This window comes from Grampus griseus, assembly GCF_964374135.1.
Source record: "Grampus griseus genome assembly, chromosome: 1".
In the NCBI taxonomy this organism is placed as follows: domain Eukaryota; kingdom Metazoa; phylum Chordata; class Mammalia; order Artiodactyla; family Delphinidae; genus Grampus; species Grampus griseus.
The window spans coordinates 145548261-145568475 of NC_139017.1; the positions used below are offsets into that span (position 1 = coordinate 145548261).

Below are 20215 nucleotides of genomic sequence, written 5' to 3' on the forward strand. Positions count from 1 at the left end.
AAACCTAATGATTCATTTCACGTATACGCTGACAATTCCTAATTACAGCTCTTTAGCCCAGACCTCACATATCTCTAACTGAATGTCTAATTAGCTATCTCTTGCAGTTTCCCAGTCTCAGTTCATGGTAACCCCAATTTTCTAGCTGTTCAGCCCCAAATCTTCAATTATCCTTAACTCATCTTCTTCTCAAATTCTGCATCTAATCCATCAAGAAATCCTATCAATTCTACCTCCAAAATACATCCGCAAATCCGACCACTTCTTACCACCTGCACCATCGTGGGTTCAAACCACTGTCTCTCACCTAGAATGTAACAGTAGCCTTCTAACTATAACCATAGTGATTCTTTTCATCTAAGTCAGATCATGACATTCTTCTGCTTTAAACCCGTCAATAGTTTCTCATCTCACTGAGCATAAAAATAAGAATCCTTATAATGGCTTTAAAGCTCTACTATATCTGGCTCCCCACTACATCTCAGACCTCATTTCTCACCTCTCACCACCTCTCATTCCACAGGAGCTTCACTGGACTCTGCTGCACAAAGAACACACAAAGCAAGCTCTTAGGTCAGGTCTTAGGCACTTACTGTTGCCTCTGTCTGAAACACTCTTCTTTCAGATATCACTATTCTGGCTCCGTGACTTCTTTCAGGTCTTTACTCAAATGTCAACTTATCACTGAGGACCTCCCTGGCCATCTTATATGAAATGTCAACCCCTGGGCCCCACATTTCTTATTGCCCTTAGCCTACTCTATTTTCTCAGTATCATTTATGTCCATCTGTTAAATATTTACTCACTAATTTGTTTGCCTCCCTCCACTAAAATCTAAGCTCCCTGAGGACAGAGACTTTACCTCTTTGTGGTCATGGTTTGTTCCTTCAGTGCCCAGCACATAGTATGTACTCAAATAACATTGAACATAAGGAAGACAGGAAGAAATGTGGAGGGGGTTATTTTCAGCAACCTGAACAAATCCCCTAACCTGTTTTGGAATCAAATTTTCCTTTTGTGTAAAATGTGGGTTTGGACTATTTAACCCTCAGAGAGCTCTAGCATCCTGTCATGCTATGCTTCTCCTATGGGGTGGTTACAGGACTGTCCATCAGTTAAGATGGACACGCAATTATTCAACTACTGATATGCCACACTACTTTCTCCCTAATTTTGAATGCAACAGAGATCTGTGAAATTCCTTTCACAGAGGGCCATAACTTTCATTCCATTTCTCCCCATTATTAATGAGAAAGGTCTAGGTTTTACCTATCAGGCCAGAAGCAATCACCAAGGCCCACGTTTATCACAGCAGGTTTCTTACCTCCACTGCAGTGAGCGGCTGGAACTGGGACTGCCGGGACTGCTGTGGGCTTGTGTGTTCAGGAAAAAGGCAAGAGGAGAAGTAGCCAGAGCACAATCAGCACTAAATGGGACTTGAGTGAGGGATAGGGTTGGAGCCGATGTGGGTGAAAGTATGAGCCGGTTTACTTCAGATCCTCGACAAAGAGCAGAGATTCTGACAAGGTACCACAGTAGAAGACAGAGTCAGTGATAATTTCTCAGCCAAAAAGAAACATTCAAGGTGGGTTAGCTTAGTCAAGAGGATCAAGAAAAGTAAGTGGTCAAAAATCATTCTCAAATATCATACCCAGTACCAATGCTGGCACAGAATGACCACTGAGTCTAAAACTTAATCCACAAAATTAAAACCAAAAATTTAAGCTTTGGATAGTCAAAGTATTTAGATTGGCTTCTGGGAAAATATTGTAAATTTACTATAACTCATCAATTAGCAAGCAGTAGATAATATTTTGTGTTCAATGACTAAAATTTCCTAGAAAAATTTGTATGTCAATAAAAGTAAAACATTCTTAATAGTTTTTAAGTTGTTAGATTACATTTACAATAATACCAAGTTACTTAGCTAACTTTTGCCTAAGGAGTACACCAAATAACGTTACTTTACTCTGTATAATAAATTTTGCTTCTATTTAAAATTTCGTTTTGCAGGTTACTTCTTCCCCCTAAAAACAATCTAACCATCTTGATGTGTTAAGTCCTAAAGAAGACTATTAAGTGAGATCATTAGACTGAAAACTGACAGATGGTAAATATGAATTTCTATTTTGTTGACCATTTATAGACTTGTCACAGATGATGAAAAAGAACTGACAGATGCACAGCATTTAATTTGCTATAGTAGTGGCATAGCTTTCTATACAAATACCACATTTAACTAGAATATTTTATTTCCAAGATAGGAAAAAAATTAAGTATCATATAAGCACCTGTTTTAAAATGATATTAGTTTCCTGTATTGTTATTGCTGCCTGTTTGGATTTGGTGACATTCTGCTTGTGTTTAATTACATATATTCAAAGGAAATCTTCACCTTCCTATGTACTATCCCTCTAGCTGGCTTCAGTATATTTCTCAGATGAGTATTTAATATGAGGATATAGTAGGATAGGAAAGTGGATGGCAGACAACTATTTAAAATTACAGCCATATCCAAATTTCCACAAATTCAACATATTTTTTAAATTACAAGCAAAATATTAATTTTTAATTAATTAATAAAATATTAATATTTTTGATTAATTTTTCACTTTCAAAAAGAATTTTCACTTTGCTAAAGAGCTCTAAATAACACCTAAAGAATTTAAAAAATCAGCTCCCTAGTACAGGTGACCCTTGAACAATGCAGGGGTTAGGGGTGCCAACTCCCCTCGCAGTTGGAAATCCGCCTACTTCACAGTCGGCACTCCATATCTGAGGTTCTGCATCTGCAGGTTCAACCAACTGTGGATCGTGTAGTACCCTAGGACATACTTATTGAAAAAAATCTGTGGTATAAGTGTGTTGTTCAAGGGTCAACAGTATATATAAGCTAGAGCTAATCAGAACATACAGCAAGACACTTTTCTTGTTAACCTGAATAATACTGCTTTTACAAAATTCTGGAGTCTTAAATCTTATCACATAAGACGAGGCTTAGACATTTGATGAATATATAATAAGGATTATAAAAAATCTATGAAAACCAAATCTCATTCTTTTTTTGCTCTTAATTACCACTCTGCAAACTGGTTAGACTCTGGGCCTAGAGTCTAAAAAGGATTGTTTGGAAAAGGAAAGGTGATTGATAAACTACTTCCTAGATCCTAAGGGAGAGTTTTCCTAATCCAAATTCAAAGTCACTAAAACAGATACAATGATTACAATTACCAGTATACTAATGTTCGGTGAGCATGATTTTTAACCCCTTATGTTTTCTTAAACTACCAACTTAATTGAAATTTTTCCAATTTTGCTCACAAGTTATCTTTACTTTAAATGACACTTTAGTTGATGAAGCTTCTCTATTGTGGTCTTTCACTTCACAGTTTTAATGTGGGGCTAAACCATTTTTTTAAAGTGTGCCAATCCTTCCAATTATATACTCCAAATAAGCTTGATTTCCCAATGTCTGGTAGAATCATCAGTTCAATCAATGAGCATCCACTAGCACGGAAGGGCAAGGACCCAAAGGAAGCCCACTGATGAAGTCTGCCTACTTGAGTAGCTATGCTGTCTCCACGTAACCACTACCCTTCAGGGGAAGAAAATCTGAAGTGCTCTCCCTCTGCCCTGTGAGTTACAGCAAAGGCAGTTCAAGACAGATCGCTGAGGTGGCATGGATTCTAGGGCCTTCTTTCCCTGGTTCCCTAATTTGCTGATCAATTCACTCAGTACTTCTTCATTAAATAAGCCTGAGCAGCTCTTGTGAAAGCTACCCTGAAGTGGAAGTCTTCTTCCATTCCCCAGCTTCAAAATCCTTACCTAAGTATTATTTCTATATTGGTCAACATAGAAATAAAATTCAGGTCATACCCTAAAAGACTCAGGCTTGGATCTGCAAGGGTAGAGATCTGAGATCCTGAGCTGACAGGCCAAGGGCAGAAATACAATACCCTCTCTAGTCAAAGGCAGAGATACTTTCATTTCCATTTGTTTCTCACATTCATGGGGCTTTGACACTAACTTTACATACATATTTGCTTGCAAGACAGGAAAAAAGGATCTTCACTGTTAACCCAGCTTCCCAAGTACCTAAGAATCACTAAAAGACATCTAACTCAGTTTTCAGAATTAGAAAACCCCATATGCCTCTGCCAGGGATCACTGTTTTGACCTTGAATCTATTAAGCCAGCTCAGCCCTCTTCCTGACAGGCATCTCCAAACCAGAGTCTCTTCCAAGCAAATGAAGGCGTGTTAGTCGGCATTAGTTCTTTTCCTGACACCTGCCAGTTTCCACTCAGAGACCCCAGCCTCCTTACTGAATCCGCAGGCATGGTGCTCCCAGTCTCTCTCTCCTCCGTTTCATGATTTTCCTGGCTACTCAAGCTTTTGCCCTCTCACACTTGGAATCTTGGCAGGAAGTTCTCTCACACAAGGGGTATGCAGTCATAAACCAAAAGAAACTTACAAAGGCTTCCCAAATATAAGAGAAAAATTAAAGCACTTTTCTTCAAAAACATGATTTTCAGAACCCCCCCTTAAAAAGACCTAAGACCACAAAAGGCAGCAGTGAGGCAGAGTGAGGAGTCCCAGATCCCAAATGAATCAGCTGTCCTCTGATCTGCCTGACATCATTCACACTCAGCCTGCAACAAATCAGAGCCCCAGGGAGCACCTTGTTCCTCCTCAGTGACAAGCATCAAATCCCCTCCCCCACAAATCAGCTGCAACCTCCAACCCTGAGACCTGGCAACAATAAAGGCTCTGGCAGAAACTGCACATACCAACTTGAAAACTCACACTGTGACAGAAATACTATTAACTCAGGAGGCGTGGGCCAGACTATAACAGCTGTTGCAGCGGGCAGGGGAATGGAACAAAGCATATTAAGGATCCCAAATCAGTAAATAATGAGCTAAGAATATGTGGGCATTTCTGCAACATTATTCATTCTCAAACCCAGGCCTGATGGAGGATGACAGAGTTGTAATGTTGGGGCTCAAGGCATAGTTATTATTCAAATTCAGAATCTGACCAATTTAAGTAAACTCTGTACTCCTTCTTTAGACTAAGTCCAGCATCATTTTAAATTCAACTTCTATTACTCTCCAATTACTTAAATAACCTTGTGGTAAAAAGAAAAAAAAAAGCCATAAGGAAAGTTAAGAAAAATAAGCCTAGAAACTATTTAGTTTAATTTCATCAGAAACTATTAATGAAATAATTTATATGGCAGATGTTATACAAGGTAAGGTGAGGTAAGCTGCAAAAGAACTGTAAAAAGGGTAAACCACTGAACCTTTGCATGTTTGATTTGCCCATCTGTAGAATGAAAATTACTAAGGTACCTAAGAGGTATGTTGTGGTAAAGATTAATATATGTAAAACAGAAAACTGCCTAGCACAGAGGAAGTGCTACAGAACTGTTAGCTATTATTGTAGCTCTTACCCTCCCAGGAGGGCAAGCTCCCAATCTAAAGGAGAAGATAAGTGCAAACGCATAAGAAACCATCTGACAAAAAGCAGCCTGGCCAATTGATCAAGTAAACTACTGAGCTAAATACTGACAGCTAAGGGAGCTGAGATTAAGCAAAAAGTCTTGGTCCCCTGCTTCGGAGCACCTGCCAACTCTGATGGGCTCCTCTCATTCACCTGGATGACAAACAAAGTATGTCAAACTGGTTTTCTAGGGTAACATTCAAAGGATTAATTCATACTCCAACCAGTGCTTTTTTAACTGCAGGTCACAACTCTTTAGTGAGTCATGAGATCAATTTAGGAAGTCAGGACCAATATTTTCTTAAAAGGGAAACAGAATGAAATAGAATAGAAAAGAAAATATTGAAGTGCTTCACACAGATTAAGGATAAGAATTATTTAGTGAAATTTGTGTGTTTGTGACAACTGTTATTGAAATATGTATAATATACAAGTGTAAACATGTGTCATGGTTTACAGTGTAAAAATCTATTTACTTCTGAGGGTCATAGTCTAAAAAGTTTGAAAGCCACTGCTCTAATGACCCAAGCAAACCCACCCCACCTGGCAGCTACAGACACTCACTTTCCCTCTCCATGTACCAGCCCAGTCATTTGGCTCTCACAGCTCCTTTCCAGAATCCCCTGTTCTCTATAACAAAAATGGAAACACTCTCTCAGAAATCTAGCACCTCTGAACAAGTACTGGGTCCCACTTTGGGAAAGTCTCGTGATGATATGAGGGTCAGTCACAGAAGCCCACACTCCCACATCTAACAGACTAGCTGCGATCTATCTCCATCCCAAGCCGAGGCCATGCAGTTAAGGCCACGGTCCTGAGTTTCTACTCAATATTCTCCACTCGCCAATACCCAACCCCAGGCTACTTAATAATAATAGTAGTAGTAATAATAATAACAACAATAATGGAATAACAGCACATATATCATAGGGCTGTGATGAGGACCATTTGGTTATTATGCGTGGAGTGCTTAGAATAGAATCTAGTAAACAGTAATTACTTACAAATGTTGGTTGCTTTATGTCGTTATTATTAACATCACTTTTCATCCAAGAAATGCAAGTTAAAACCACAATGCATAACACTATCCACCCACTTAGATTGGCCTTAAAATTTGAAGTCTTACTATAACAATTGTTAGTATAGATGTGGGCCAACTAGAGCTCTCACTATCACTGGTAGGAGTATAAAATGGTACAACCATCCCAGAAAATTATGTGGTGGTTTTTACAAACCTAAACATACAGTTATCATTTATCATTTGACAAGGATGGAGGAAGGGCAAAAAAAAAAAAAAAAGAAAGAAAGAAATCTAAGTTTGGCTATTTGGCTCTTCCACTTTTTAAAAGATTAAAAATATTTTAGCCAAAAGAAATTCCACATAGCAGATACAATGAAAGCAACACTGCAATAAAATATAAGGAGATTAAAGCAAAAAAGTGGAAAAAGTAAGTTTGCACGATGTATTTATTTTCTGTTGCATAACCAATTACCACAAACAGCCACTTAAGACAACACACATTTATTATTTCACAGTTTCTGTCAGTCAAGAATTCAAGCACAGCTTATCTAGGTCCTCTGCTTAGGGTCTCACAAGGCTGCAATCATGTGTCACCCAGGTTGCATTCTTATATGGCAGACTGGCTAGGGAAGAATCCCATTTCTAAGCTCAATCAGGCAGTTAGCTGAATTAATTTCCTTGTGGCTATGGGACTGAGGGCCTTAGCTTATTGCTGGATATCAAGTGAAAGCCAACCTCAGCTCCTACAGGCTACCGTAGTTCCTTGTCACAAGGGCTTTCCCAGCATAGCCGCCTACTTCACCAAGCCAGTACAGACTGTTTCTATGGTAAGTCTACTAACTAGACAAAGTCTTATATACCATAATATAGCCACATGAATGACATCTTGTCACTCTTACTATGTTTCATTGGTTAGAAGCAAGTCACAGGTACTGCCACACTCAAAGGGAGTAGGATTACACAAAAAAATGAACTCCAGGAGGAGGAGACTACGGGGGCTACTTTAGAGTACGTTCATCATGCGTGACTATGAAGAAGATTCACCAAAAAATAACCCCAAACTGATTTCTATAGACTACTTTATTAGCACCACCACAGATCAAGGTTTAGTCTGCTATTTTTGGTTTTCTTTATAATATCCCAGCACTGAAAACATTAAAGGAGATCTTTTTTTTTTAATATTTATTTATTTGGTTGCGCCGGGACTTAGTTGCAGCATGCAGGATCTCTAGTTGAGGCATGCGGGATCTAGTTCCCCGACCAGGGATCGAACCCGGGTCCCCTGCATTGGGAGTACGGAGTCTTAACCACTGGACCACCAGGGAAGTCCCAAAGGAGATCTTAAGACATGTCATACGGCTGCCTAGCTACTGCTTTAAGAGATGGTGAAACTGCAACATAAGTGGCAACAATTTATAAGGTGATATTAAAATATTGTTTAATATCTTGTGACAACAATAATTTACCATGAGACTCCATTACAAAGTCTGATGTGTGAAGTTCGTGGTTCATTTCTAAATCCATGTATTGCTTTTAAGAAATCTTTTTTGCCAATTCCAATTTCTACTGCTACAGCAGAACAAATAACCTCTAATTTAAAGAAAAAAAATCTAAGAAACAAAATGACTCAAGAAAGTCTATTAAGCTGGTATTGTCAAAATAACACAATTAAAAATTTTTAATATATTTAACCTAGTATATTCAAAATATCACTCCAATATGTAAACAATATAATTCTTAACAACACACTTTACACTCTCTTTTCCCAGTCTTTGTGATATAATTGACATAAAAACAAAACAATTTATAAGAAGATCTTAATTACAATATAGTGGCTTTGCTAATAAAGTCAAGGAAAAGTATGGACATTTTTATAACATGAATTGTTTGCCTTTACTGCTCAAACAGATGAACACCTAGATGGGTGCAGTATTAATTCAATTATCATCTTTAATATTTTGCCAACTTTCAATCATATAAAATTGATAATGGAAAAATTCATAATTGGTTGTAATATCTGTCTGTTTCCCTCCTTAATGATGAGGCTGTCTTTCTCTAACCTTTAAATGTTTTCATTTTATATCTGGATGAGAGCCATGATTTTATCTTTTTTGGAAAATTACCTGTTAAACAGTGTTGGAAGTCTTCCACCAAAATGTCCAATGGATTCACCTCACAGAGCCACGTGAAAGAAGTGCACCTCATGTGGACTGCCCAGGCATTTCTTTTCTCGAATTTGAGAGGTAAATCTGAAGTGGCGATCTGAAGTTGGCCTAGTCTCTCCTTTTCTAATTTTAATTTTCCTCTATATAATTCAGTTTTGTTTTAGGTTTGTTTATGGCTGATAAGTTACTCCCACGGTGGTAGTAGCAATGACTGGGATACTGTTTTTATGGTCTGACCACTCCTGGCTATACACCCAAGAGAAATGAAAACATATGTCCATAAAAAGACTTGTATATGGGGCTTTCCTGGTGGCGCAGTGGTTGAGAGTCCGCCTGCCGATGCAGGGGACATGGGTTCGTGCCCCGGTCCGGGAAGATCCCACATGCCGCGGAGCGGCTGGGTCCTTGAGCCATGGCCGCTGAGCCTGTGCCTCCGGAGCCTGTGCTCCGCAACAGGAGAGGCCATAACAGTGAGAGGCCCGCGTACCACAAAAAAAAAAAAAAAAAAAAAAGACTTGTATATGAATATCATAGCACTTTTATTCACGATATCTAAAAACTGTAAATGAAAACAAGCAGGACCCTGTAGGGCCCTCTGGGTGACAGACCTCTCCATGTCCCCTGTTTCTTGTTTGTAGAAAAAGGCTTTAGTCTTCTAGGCCTTCCCTGAGTTCCAAAGAGCAGACTTAAGCAGTTACTAATTAGGGAAGTAAGGGAATGCAGAAACAAAGGAAAAGCAGTCAAGTAAGAAAAGTAATAATAGCTTAAACAATAGTTCAGCAATAAAACAGAGTCCTAGCTCCTTCTTAAGGGATATACATAACAATCCAATGCATATCTTTGAGTTGCAGGAACTAAGACCTCCCCACCCAAGTGGAGGATGGTGACTACATGCTGAGCACAAGCAGGTAGACCCCAGACTGCTCAGAACCAGAAGGTTGAAGATTAAGATTAACAAAACATCACCCTGTTACCTCACCACCAACAGCCAATCAGAAGACAGTCCATGAGCTGACCATGCACCCTGCAATCCCACCCCTAATGTTGCCTTAAAAGTCCTTTCCTGAAAGCCATCATGGAGTTTGTGTTTTTAGAACATGAGCTGCCCATTCTCTTTGCTTGGTGCCCTGCAATAAATGCTGTACTTTCCTTCACCACAACCCAGTCAGTGTCAGTAGACTGGCTTTGCTGTGTGGTGGGCAAGCATACCCAAGTTCAAGTCAGTAACAGAAATAACCCAAATATCCATCAAACAAAGAGTGGTCTATTCACACAAGGTATACTAAGTATTAAAATGAACAGGAACACCGAAGCCAAATATAAAAGAGTAGATACTGTAAGATATTCACTTATATGAAATCCTGCCACAAGCAAAACTCATCTAGAGTGCCAAAAAGCAGATGAGTGATTGCCTGGGACCAAGAGGTGAAAGAAGAATTGACTGCAAAACTACACAGGCAATATTTGGGGTAATAAAACTGTTCTGTATCCTGGTTGTGGTGGTAATTGCATGGTGTATATGAAACAGGAGGAAAATGGGCAGGGCACAACCTCTAAAAGCATGACATAGCCCTTAAGGACATGACAAAAACTGGTTAGAACCGATTAGGTCCAAGATGGCAGAAGATTCGACTTCTCGTAGATCTTGTGCTTCATTATACGCTCATAATACATTATGGGCATCATAATACCTTAGCATATGCTAAATGACACATCCGCCAGAGCCATGACAGTTTCAAGGCAGACCATAAAAGGCCAAAAAGTGGGCGGTGGCCCAATTCCTATAAATCTCTGTCCCTTTCCCAAAATGGTTGGAATAATCCTCCCTCTTGTTAGCCTATGAAATTACCCAGTCCATAAAAACTAACCACCCCATATATCAGGGCCTCTGAGATGGCCCACACTCTGTCTGTGGAGTGTGTTTCTCCCATGGCTGCTCTCACTTTCCAAGACAGCCCCATGCCCTGGGGCTACCCTTACCTTTTGAGACAGATGGCATTCTGTCTATGGAATGTGTTATCTCTCTAAATAAATCCATTTCTTACCTATCACTTTGTCTCTCATTGAATTCTTTCTGCAACAAGACATACAGAACCTGAGTTCCATTAAGTCCTGAGACCACGTATGTGATCTCAATTAAAAGACAGTGGGTTCAAGTCCCAACCTGGGTTCTGGCCAGGTTCGAGTCCTGCCCCATGGGTTCAAGTCCCGGTCTGGGTTCTGGCTAGGTTCGAGTCCCAATCTGAGTTGTGCAGTTTCATATATATTTCTCAAAATTCATCAAGCAAAACTTTTTGGTGACCCCCAAAGAGCTTATTTCTATGGGTAATAACTATCAATAATAACTGTGCTACAAATGGAAACTGAAAGGTTTTGTATGTGTGTGTTTGGCTTAAACAACAGACATTTATTTCTCACGGTCTGGAGGCTGGGAAGTCCAAGATCAAGGTGCTAGCAGATTTGGTTCCTTGTAGGGCCCACTTCCTGGGTTGTAGCCAGCAGTCATCTTCTCACTGTGTCCTCATGGCAGAGAGAGAGAGGGGAAGGCAGAGGAGGGGGGAGGGAGAGGAAGGGGAGAGCCACAGGTACTTTCTGGTCTCTCTCCCTCTTCTTAAAAGGACACTAATCCCATCATGGGTACCCTACCCTCAGGACTTCATCTAAATCTAATTACCTCTCAGACATTTAAAAATGTTTATCTATTGATTCATTTGAAGAGAGCAATGATAAACACATTACATGTTAATATCATCTTAGTATTACTATAAAATTAAATCTGATCTGACAACACCCTAAGAACTGTCCTCAAGTAAAGTGTAAATATGTTCCAGAATATGAAGCAGAATAATAAAGAACAAAAGTTGGGAAGTGATTTTTGTTTGCCATGGTTTATAATACCATGCCGTGAGTCTGAAAAGCTATGAACTGGTTAAAATCTTAGCCAAGTCTGCTCAACTTTGATGGGCCAGTTTCCCTTGTTTATTGTTTATTGCCTTCACCTACCTTATTAAAGTGTATTCTTTTTTTCTATGTAAAATGCCCAGATAGCAAATATTTTGTGTCTTAATAGAATAACTTTATTGGCTTTATTCTGACTTATTATGTCCTTAGTTATTTAAGAAAACACGCAAAAGAAGGTTCCTCATGAAAAAGCTGAGGTTATTCAAAATTGTGTTACCTTCTATGTTTATTTTTAAATATTTTATTGTCACCTTGGTTAAGTAACCAGCTTTGTTTTTCAAACACCAAACTCTTATCTTTGTGTTTTCATTGACAACTCTTTGCAGTTTAGCCTTCCCCAAATCACTTCCTAAATATAAGAAACAGTAAAATAAAACTTTCAGTATATTCTTACCACCTAAAAATATCTTTGAGATATCCCAGAACATTCCTGCAAAAATCACAAAGTGTTCTTTCACATTTTTAGAGAGATGCCAGAGATAATTTGGTTTGATGTTTTACTATTGATGAGTTTCATGGGAAAAGTTGTCAAATCAGAAAAGATGCTCAGCCTTCCCTAGTTGAAATATGTACAGCTAAAATGCTATGAATATAAATATTCTAGAAACTGTATAATTATGGGAAGTTCCTAGAGATTTGTCAATGCCCTTGCTATCCCACAACGTGTTTCTGTTTTATGAGTCCTCATGGTGTTTTGCCAGATTTTAGGAAATAATAGTTTAGTGTTTTCAGTCTTAATTTCAGTTATCATTTAAAATGCTTACTTGGTAGAAGCCTTACTTTTAAAATCTAAATCTAGCAACTTCTAGGTCAATGGAATTTTATAAAAATATATTGATAAATGTCCAGCATTTACTGCAGACTTACTAAATCTTTTTACTTGATATCCTTAGTTTGGCCTTGGTATGTTCTCTGCCATAAGATTATTATGTTATATATCAAGAATTTTTCCTCTGTAGAAGTTATGTTCATCCATATTTTTTTGAATTGGTTTTATTCTTTCTGTTCTGCATGCTACAGAAACAACTTAATTCCCTGTTAGTTGCATTATTCTTGTTATAAACTCTCATCAGACCTTTCACATTTAAAAATTGTCCATAATAAACTGACCACAGCTCTTTTAAGTCTCTGTCATTTATGAAGAGATTTTGTTTTACACTGATGCTAGCATGAAGGCTCCATAATCAACTAGAAGCCAAAATCTGTGTTTTCAACAAAGAATTGTCTGAGTCCCACGGAAAAGGACTGTAGCAGGTATTTCAAACTATTTGACACTTCAAAGAATAGACTCTTGGGTACAGGCTTCTGATGCTATCACTTGGACAACTGGAAAACTTTCAGACCGTTCCAGTGGACTGAGTCAGAATTTCCAGAGCTCTTTTTAGTCAAGAAGCAGACTACCAACCTAAGATCCAGTGAAATGAAAATTAATTACACTAAGACTGAATGAACTAATGAGGGATGACTGTAGTTTGTTTGGAATACTGTCTTAAAGTCTATTTTCTGGATATATAAGGAAGCCTACTCTTTCTTCTTAAGCTATCTAAATCCTTAATAATTTGCTTTTGTAAAAGAAAACATTTCTAAATCATATCTGATTCTCACTGACTATCCCCAATGGGACTTGAGAAAGTCTTACTAAATTTCCTTATTGAATCCCCTTAAAATAAAATTGTAAAAAATGGTTCTGCAACCAGAAGTTTGTCAAGATGTCATATTTGAGAATGCTACTTATTTAATCAGGTATAACAAACCACTTTAAAAGAACTAAGTTTGACTTTTTGGAGTCAATAAATACAAAACCGTCCCAGGAAAACTGGCCTGGTACCTGGCTTTATAGGGTCCAGCAGATCACCTCCTGGCAGACCCAAGACCCTTAGGACATTTTTAAGGACCCTGAAAACAGAAGAATCCACCCAAATTTACAGGTACTACAGATGAAATCTGATAAAGAGTTTCTTTTTTAAAATTAATTAATTTATTTATTTTATTTTTGGCTGTGTTGGGTCTTCATTGCTGCATGTGGGCTTTCTCTAGTTGCGGCGAGTGGGAGCTACTCTTCGTTGCAGTGTGCAGGCTTCTCAATACAGTAGCTTCTCTTGTTGCAGAGCAGGGGCTCTAGGCACACGGGCTTCAACAGTTGTGGCACACGGGCTCAGTAGTTGTGGCTTGCGGGCTCTAGAGCACAGGCTCAGTAGTTGCGGCGCACGGGCTTTGTTGCTCCGCAGCATGTGGGACCTTCCTGGACCAGGGCTCAAACCCGTGTCCCCTGTGTTGGCAGATGGATTCTTAACCACTGCACCACCAGGAAAGTTCCTACCTTCGGTTTTATAAATGCTAAGGATGAGCTGTCTCTGAGATATCCAAGTACATTATAGTGAATTGGTAGTTGCAAGGTCAAGACATAAACGTGCATATGATCAGCATAATGATAGCTATTTTCAACATAACGGTAACAAAACAGGTTCTCACGAATTCTCCATTTTCAGGTCTGTGTCCACATACTTACGGCTCACTGACAAACCATGCCCATTGTTTAACAACAAAATGGTTCCTATTGGGAAATTAGTAATAACTGTTGCTCACCCCTGCCAATCTCTGCCAATCCCTGCCTTCCCACTGGAGAGGTAGAGAACCTATGTAAGATCATTTCCTGTATAAGCCCAATTTTTAAAAAAGACTGCTAAACGTAACACAAAGCTATTACTCTGGTCTTCAAAGTCCTTACAGGTACCAAAATTTCCTGATTTGCAAAGTCCACACAGAAACTAAAGCCTTATATCAGGCACCACTGACACCACACAAAGGATTTACTATGTGTAGCAGGTGGTATCTCTTTTTAGCACATTCTCCAGAAGCATTCATCTAGGCGAATACCATCAAGTTGCATCAGAGTGGGAAAGTACATGACACTGTTTCACATGTCAGTTTCACAGTGGTAAAGCTTGATACAGCAAATCCTTGAGCCCCAGGAACTCCTCCCTGCACACTGCCTATCATTGCAGACACCTGGCATTTACTTTCATCCAATATCTGATGTCCTAGCCCACTGAACAAATGAGTAAGCCAGCACTGCAAAAAGGTAACTATCCTAAAGGACTCTTAAGTTTAATAAAGGCCACCAATAGCAACACACACACACACACACACACACACACACACACACACACAGCATGACAGGTGCTGTAGCTACTTCTTCACTCCTACAGTCCATTCTTTACCTCTACTGACTGTTCACAGCCTCAAAGAAATAAAGACATTTCAAGAAATATGAGGCCAATTACCTTGAGTTGCAATAGGTATTAGAAAAGCTTAACTTTCTGGGTAACTAGAGACATAAACACTATTTACATTGAGCTCCTAAGTGTAGGGTCTAGGTATTGGTGCTGAAATTCACAAACAAATAAACAAAAAATCCTATGTGAAAGGAATTGCCAAGAGGAGGTCCCCTCCACAGAGCCAGGCGAGGGAAGTCATTCAGAGCTGTTTCAATTGAGAAAAAGCAAAATACAATATTCCTATGGCTTGGGTAAACAAATATAAATAGCTTTAGAACTTCATTTTCTTTCAAATTTTTTTCCACAGATATATACACTGTCAACAAACTTATCAGCTCCTCTAGGTCTGGTATTCTAGACTAGATTTTTTAATGCATTAAAAAATACCCAGATGAGTTTAAATATGAAATAGCTTTCTAAAAATGAAAACAATTTAATTTCGGGAAGCTACATCTAAAATAAATGGTATGAGCCAGGCCAAAAGAACTTTCATAACCAATCTTGCCCCAACAAAGCCCTTATCGTTGCAGGCCTGGATGTTCTCATTCCCCATATTGGAATTTAGTTGCTTTCTTCTCTAATGTGACCAAAGCCAACCATGAATATCCTGTGGCTCTTCTAAGGCACGCTATTGTTCTTTTAACTTGGTTTAGGATCTTAACTAATTTGTTTTTCTGAAGCATTTACAGTTTCTAACAGGTAATTATGGACTGCTAATAATAAGAATAATAAAAAACAACTACCATTTTTTCCAAGTCTGCTAGTAATAGGCATTGCACTAAATGCTTTAACAATAACAAATAGTTGAGCGCTTAATTGAAGGCACTATGCCATACACTTTACATGCATAATCTTTTACAAATAAAGTGAGGTACCTGAGGCGACTGTGGACAAACTGTCAACACTCCTGTCTAAGGCCAATACCCCCACATGTACCTAGATGGTCTCCATTTTTGCTTACTCAAGAATATTCCAGCAGTTGTTCTCTCCTCTCCTGCATCAACTTCTCCTTCACTACTGGATAATTTCATTGACATACAAATAAGATGTAATATCTCCTATTTATGTTTTAAAAAGAGGGAGGGACTTCTTTGGTGGCGCAGTGGTTAAGAATCCGCCCGCCTGCCAATGCAGGGGACACAGGTTCGATCCCTGGTCCGGGAAGATCCCACATGCCATGAAGCAACTAAGCCCGTGTCCCACAACTAATGAGCCTGCGCACTAGAGCCCGAGAACCACAACTACTGAAGCCCACAAGCCACAACTACTGAGTCTGCAAGCCACAACTACTGAAGCCCGCATGCGTAGAGCCCATGCTCTGCAACAAGAGAAGCCACCGCAATGAGAAGCCCACACGCAGCAACGAAGACCCAACGCAGCCAAAAATAAATAAAATAAAATAAATAAATTTATAAAATAGAGGGAAAAAATACTCAACTCTATAACCTTTCCAGGTGTCACCTGATTTCTAAAATCCTCTTTTCAGCAAATCACTTTGAAACAATAGTATAGACTCACTACCTTCTCTCCAAATTATCAGAAGAGCAACATGAGTAATTCATTGAAACTCTATATACCCTTCACTTACCATTAACAACTGTTAACATTTTGTTACATGTGCTTTTTTCTCTCCATTCTCTTTCCCTCTCATTCTCTCCCTCTCTTGCTCTAACACACACACACACACACACACACATACACACTTATTTTTTGTTAACTGAACCATTTGAAAGTCAGTTGTAAACATCATAATACCTCCTCTCAAATACTTCCACAATTAATGTTCTTGGTCTAAGAATAAGGAACAACCACCACACAATTTTCACACTAAGGAAATTTAACACTGGCACATTTTCACCTAACGGAAGTCCACATTCAAATTTCCTCAACTGTCCCAATAATGTCCTTCAACTATTTTTTAAAATCCAGGATCCAACCAAAAATTAATCAAGAATTACATTTATTCACCAAGTCTCTTTTCTCCAATACTCTAGAGCATATCCTTAGTGTTTGCTTGTTTGTGGTCTTTTACAACTTCAACATTTTTGAAGAGTTCAGGCCAGTACTTCTACAGATTATCCCCTCAATTTGAACTTCCCTGACTGTTTCCTCATTCATTAGATTGAGGTTAAATATTTTTTAACACAAATAACACATAGGTAATACTGCCTCCTATTCTGTCTTGAGCCCATTCAAATCAAGCTTTGGACCCATCTCTGATTAATGTCACTTGCCAATGTCACCAATTTGGTCTTCCCTATTACTAACCCAAAGATCAATTCTTAGCTGGTCATCTTACATAGCCTTGACACACTTTCTTCTTGTGTCTTTGGAAACACCGAACACTTTCTCTTGGTTTTGTTGCAACCTCACTCAGACGGTCCTTCTCAGTCTTCTTTACTAATGGATTCTCCTTATCTCTTAAGTAAACATGAAGTGCCCCAGGGCTCAGTCCTTAGATAACTTTTCTATCTAGATTCACTCACTCACCAGGTCAGTGCTTCTCAAACTGGCTGTGGTGACAGGCCAAGTGAAATTTCCATCCATTCACAAACCATTGCAAAATACAATAAATATGAAATAACAGAAAAATGATCAAATGCCTGAAGGTCACAACAATGTCAAATTGCTTACTCTAAATTTCTGTACTTATTAACTCCTGGCAAACTGGTAACAAACAGTTCATGGATCATCACCAGTCAGCTGACCACACTTAAGTAGCATTTCGTAGTTTATCTCAGCCAATCACATAGCTTAAATATCATCTATATGCTGTCAATCCCTAAATGTATATCTCCAGATCATATCACACCCTTGATCCCAGGATTCATATATGCAATTGCTTTATCAACACTCCTTCTTGGATGTCAAGCAAGCACCAAAGTTCTGATTCCTCCAACAACCCTTATCCTGCCCCTCCCAAGAGCAAAAATAACAACAACAACAAAAAAAAACCCTGCTCCACTCACAATATTCTCTACTTGCTCAGTAAATGGCAACCATATCCATCTACCTACTCAGCCCTAAAACCTTACCATCACCCTCAATTCCTCTCTTTCTCTCATATACCAAAATTAATAACTATCAACAAATACTGTCAGCTCTCTTTTCAAAATACATCCAGAATCCAATCACTTCTCACCACCTAAGCTGCTACCACCCTGTCTAAGCAATCATCACCTTGACTGAATTTTGTAATTGTTTCCTCACTTACTTTGCAGCTTTCACTCCTACTCTCCCTACAGTCTGAGCAACCAGTGACCTTGCTAAAACCTAAGACAAGAAAAGTTCTTTCAACAAATGGTGCTGGGACAACAGCTATGCACATTCAAAGGAATGAAATCGGACCCTTACCGATACCACATATAAAAAATATACTACATATAAAAATAATACCACATATAAAAATTAACTAATAAGGAATCAAAGACCTAAAGTAAGAGCTAAAACCATAAAACCCTTAAAAGGAAACAGAAGTAAATCATCATAACCTCATTCTAACTGTTTTCTTAGATTCTGTATTTGTCTATTTGGCATCCATTAATTGCTAGCCAAACTAACGGCCAAACTTATTCATATCTCCTCTGTAATTTTGCAAATAGTGTTGCAAAATTACTATTACAAACTCTCCAATCAATCCTGAGTCCACATTCCCAACCACCTCCTTTATCAAACTCGCAGACATCAAGCCATTATTTCATCTGCCCTATATCACTCAGGGCCAAGTACCAAACAACTAAAGACCAGACCTCTAGCCCTGAACCCGCCAACATTATTCAAAGTAGCCAGTCCTATACTGTTTACCCTGCCCTGCTTTGCCTTTCCTGTGGAAACCCCAATAAAGGCTCTCTGGCTTCCCCTTGCAACTTTCTGCCTCCTGACCAAACCTGGTGCTTTCCCCACATGGCCCTGCATGGCATGGCATGCCCCTTCTCTTGAGGAAACTATAATAAATTCTTCTTTCAATAGCACTAGCCACTTTGTGTCATCAATCAGTTACCTTCATAAATTAAAGCACAGGAACAAATCAGATCTTAAATTAGGCAATGGTTTCTTAGATATGATATGATATCAAAAGCCCAACCAATGAAAAAGCAGGTAAACTGGACTTCATCAAAATTACAAACTTTTGTGCATCAATGGTCACTATCAAGAAAGTAAAACAACAACCCACAGAATAGAAAATATTTGCAAACCAAGTGTCTGATAAGGGTCTAGTATACAGGATATATAAAGTACTCTTACAGGGACTTCCCTGGTGGTCCAGTTGTTAAGAATCCGTGCTTCCACTGCAGGGGGTGCGGGTTCGATTTCTGGTGGGGGAACTAAGATCCCATACGCCACATGGCGTGGCCATAAATAAATAAATAAATAAATAAAGTACTCTTACAATTAAACAATAAAAAGACAACTCACATTTTAAAATGGGCAAAGGATTTGAATAAACATTTCTCCAAAGAAGATATGCAAAGAGCCAACAAGTACACAAAAAGATGCTCAACATCATTGGTCATTAGGGAAATGCAAATCAAAACCACAATGAGAAACAAATTCAGCAAAGCTGGAGAATACAAAACCAACCAGTAAAAATCAGTTGCATCTACACACTAACAATGAACAATCTAAAAAAGAATTTAAGAAATAATTCCATTTATAATAGCATCACAAATAATAAAATATTTAGGAATAAATTTAACTAAGGAAGTGAAAACCTGTACACTGAAAACTACAAAACATTTCTGAAAGAAATTAAATAGAAAAACATCCCATGCTCATGGATTGGAAGACTTAATATTGTCAAGTTTGACAATATCACCCAAATCAATCTACAAATTCCATGCAATCCATATCAAAATCCCAACAATTTTTTTTAGAGCAGAAATAGAGAAACTCATCCTAACATTCATATGGAATCACAAGGAACCCTGAATAGCCAAAACAATCTTGAAGAACAAAGTTGGTTCTTGATTTCACACTTCTTGACTTCAAAACTTATTACAAAGCTACAGTAATTAAAACAGTGGGGTACTAGCACAGGACAGAAATACACACCACAGAATAGAATAGAGAGCCCCCAAATAAATCTTCACATGTATGGTCAAAAACTTGACAAGGGTGCCAAGACCATTCAATGGGTTAAGGACAGTCTTTTCAACAAATGGTCCTGAGAATACTAGATACTCATATGCAAAACAATGAGTTAGATACTTACTTTACATCATAAAGAAAAATTAACTCAAAAGTGATCAAAGGCCTAATTATGAGAGCTAAAACTCTTAGAAGAAAA

At 38.5% G+C, this 20215-nt stretch overlaps 1 protein-coding gene across 8 annotated transcripts in view; it reads right to left on the reverse strand.

Annotated features, from left to right (window-relative positions):
- The window catches only part of MAST2 (microtubule associated serine/threonine kinase 2), a gene marked incomplete at its 5' end in the record, with an annotated part of 201156 nt that overhangs the window by 90091 nt on the left and 90850 nt on the right, over positions 1–20215 (reverse strand). The window contains 2 exons of one of the 8 annotated variants that reach the window (XM_082674650.1): positions 1325–1519; positions 4324–4635. The exons of 5 other annotated variants lie outside the window; for them this stretch is intronic. In XM_082674650.1, coding sequence (XP_082530776.1) covers positions 1325–1519; positions 4324–4370 — 242 coding nt within the window. Of the gene's footprint in view, positions 1–1324; positions 1520–4323; positions 4638–20215 lie in introns of those variants that run through there. 2 more of the 8 variants (XM_082674652.1, XM_082674651.1) reach the window with 2 other exon arrangements.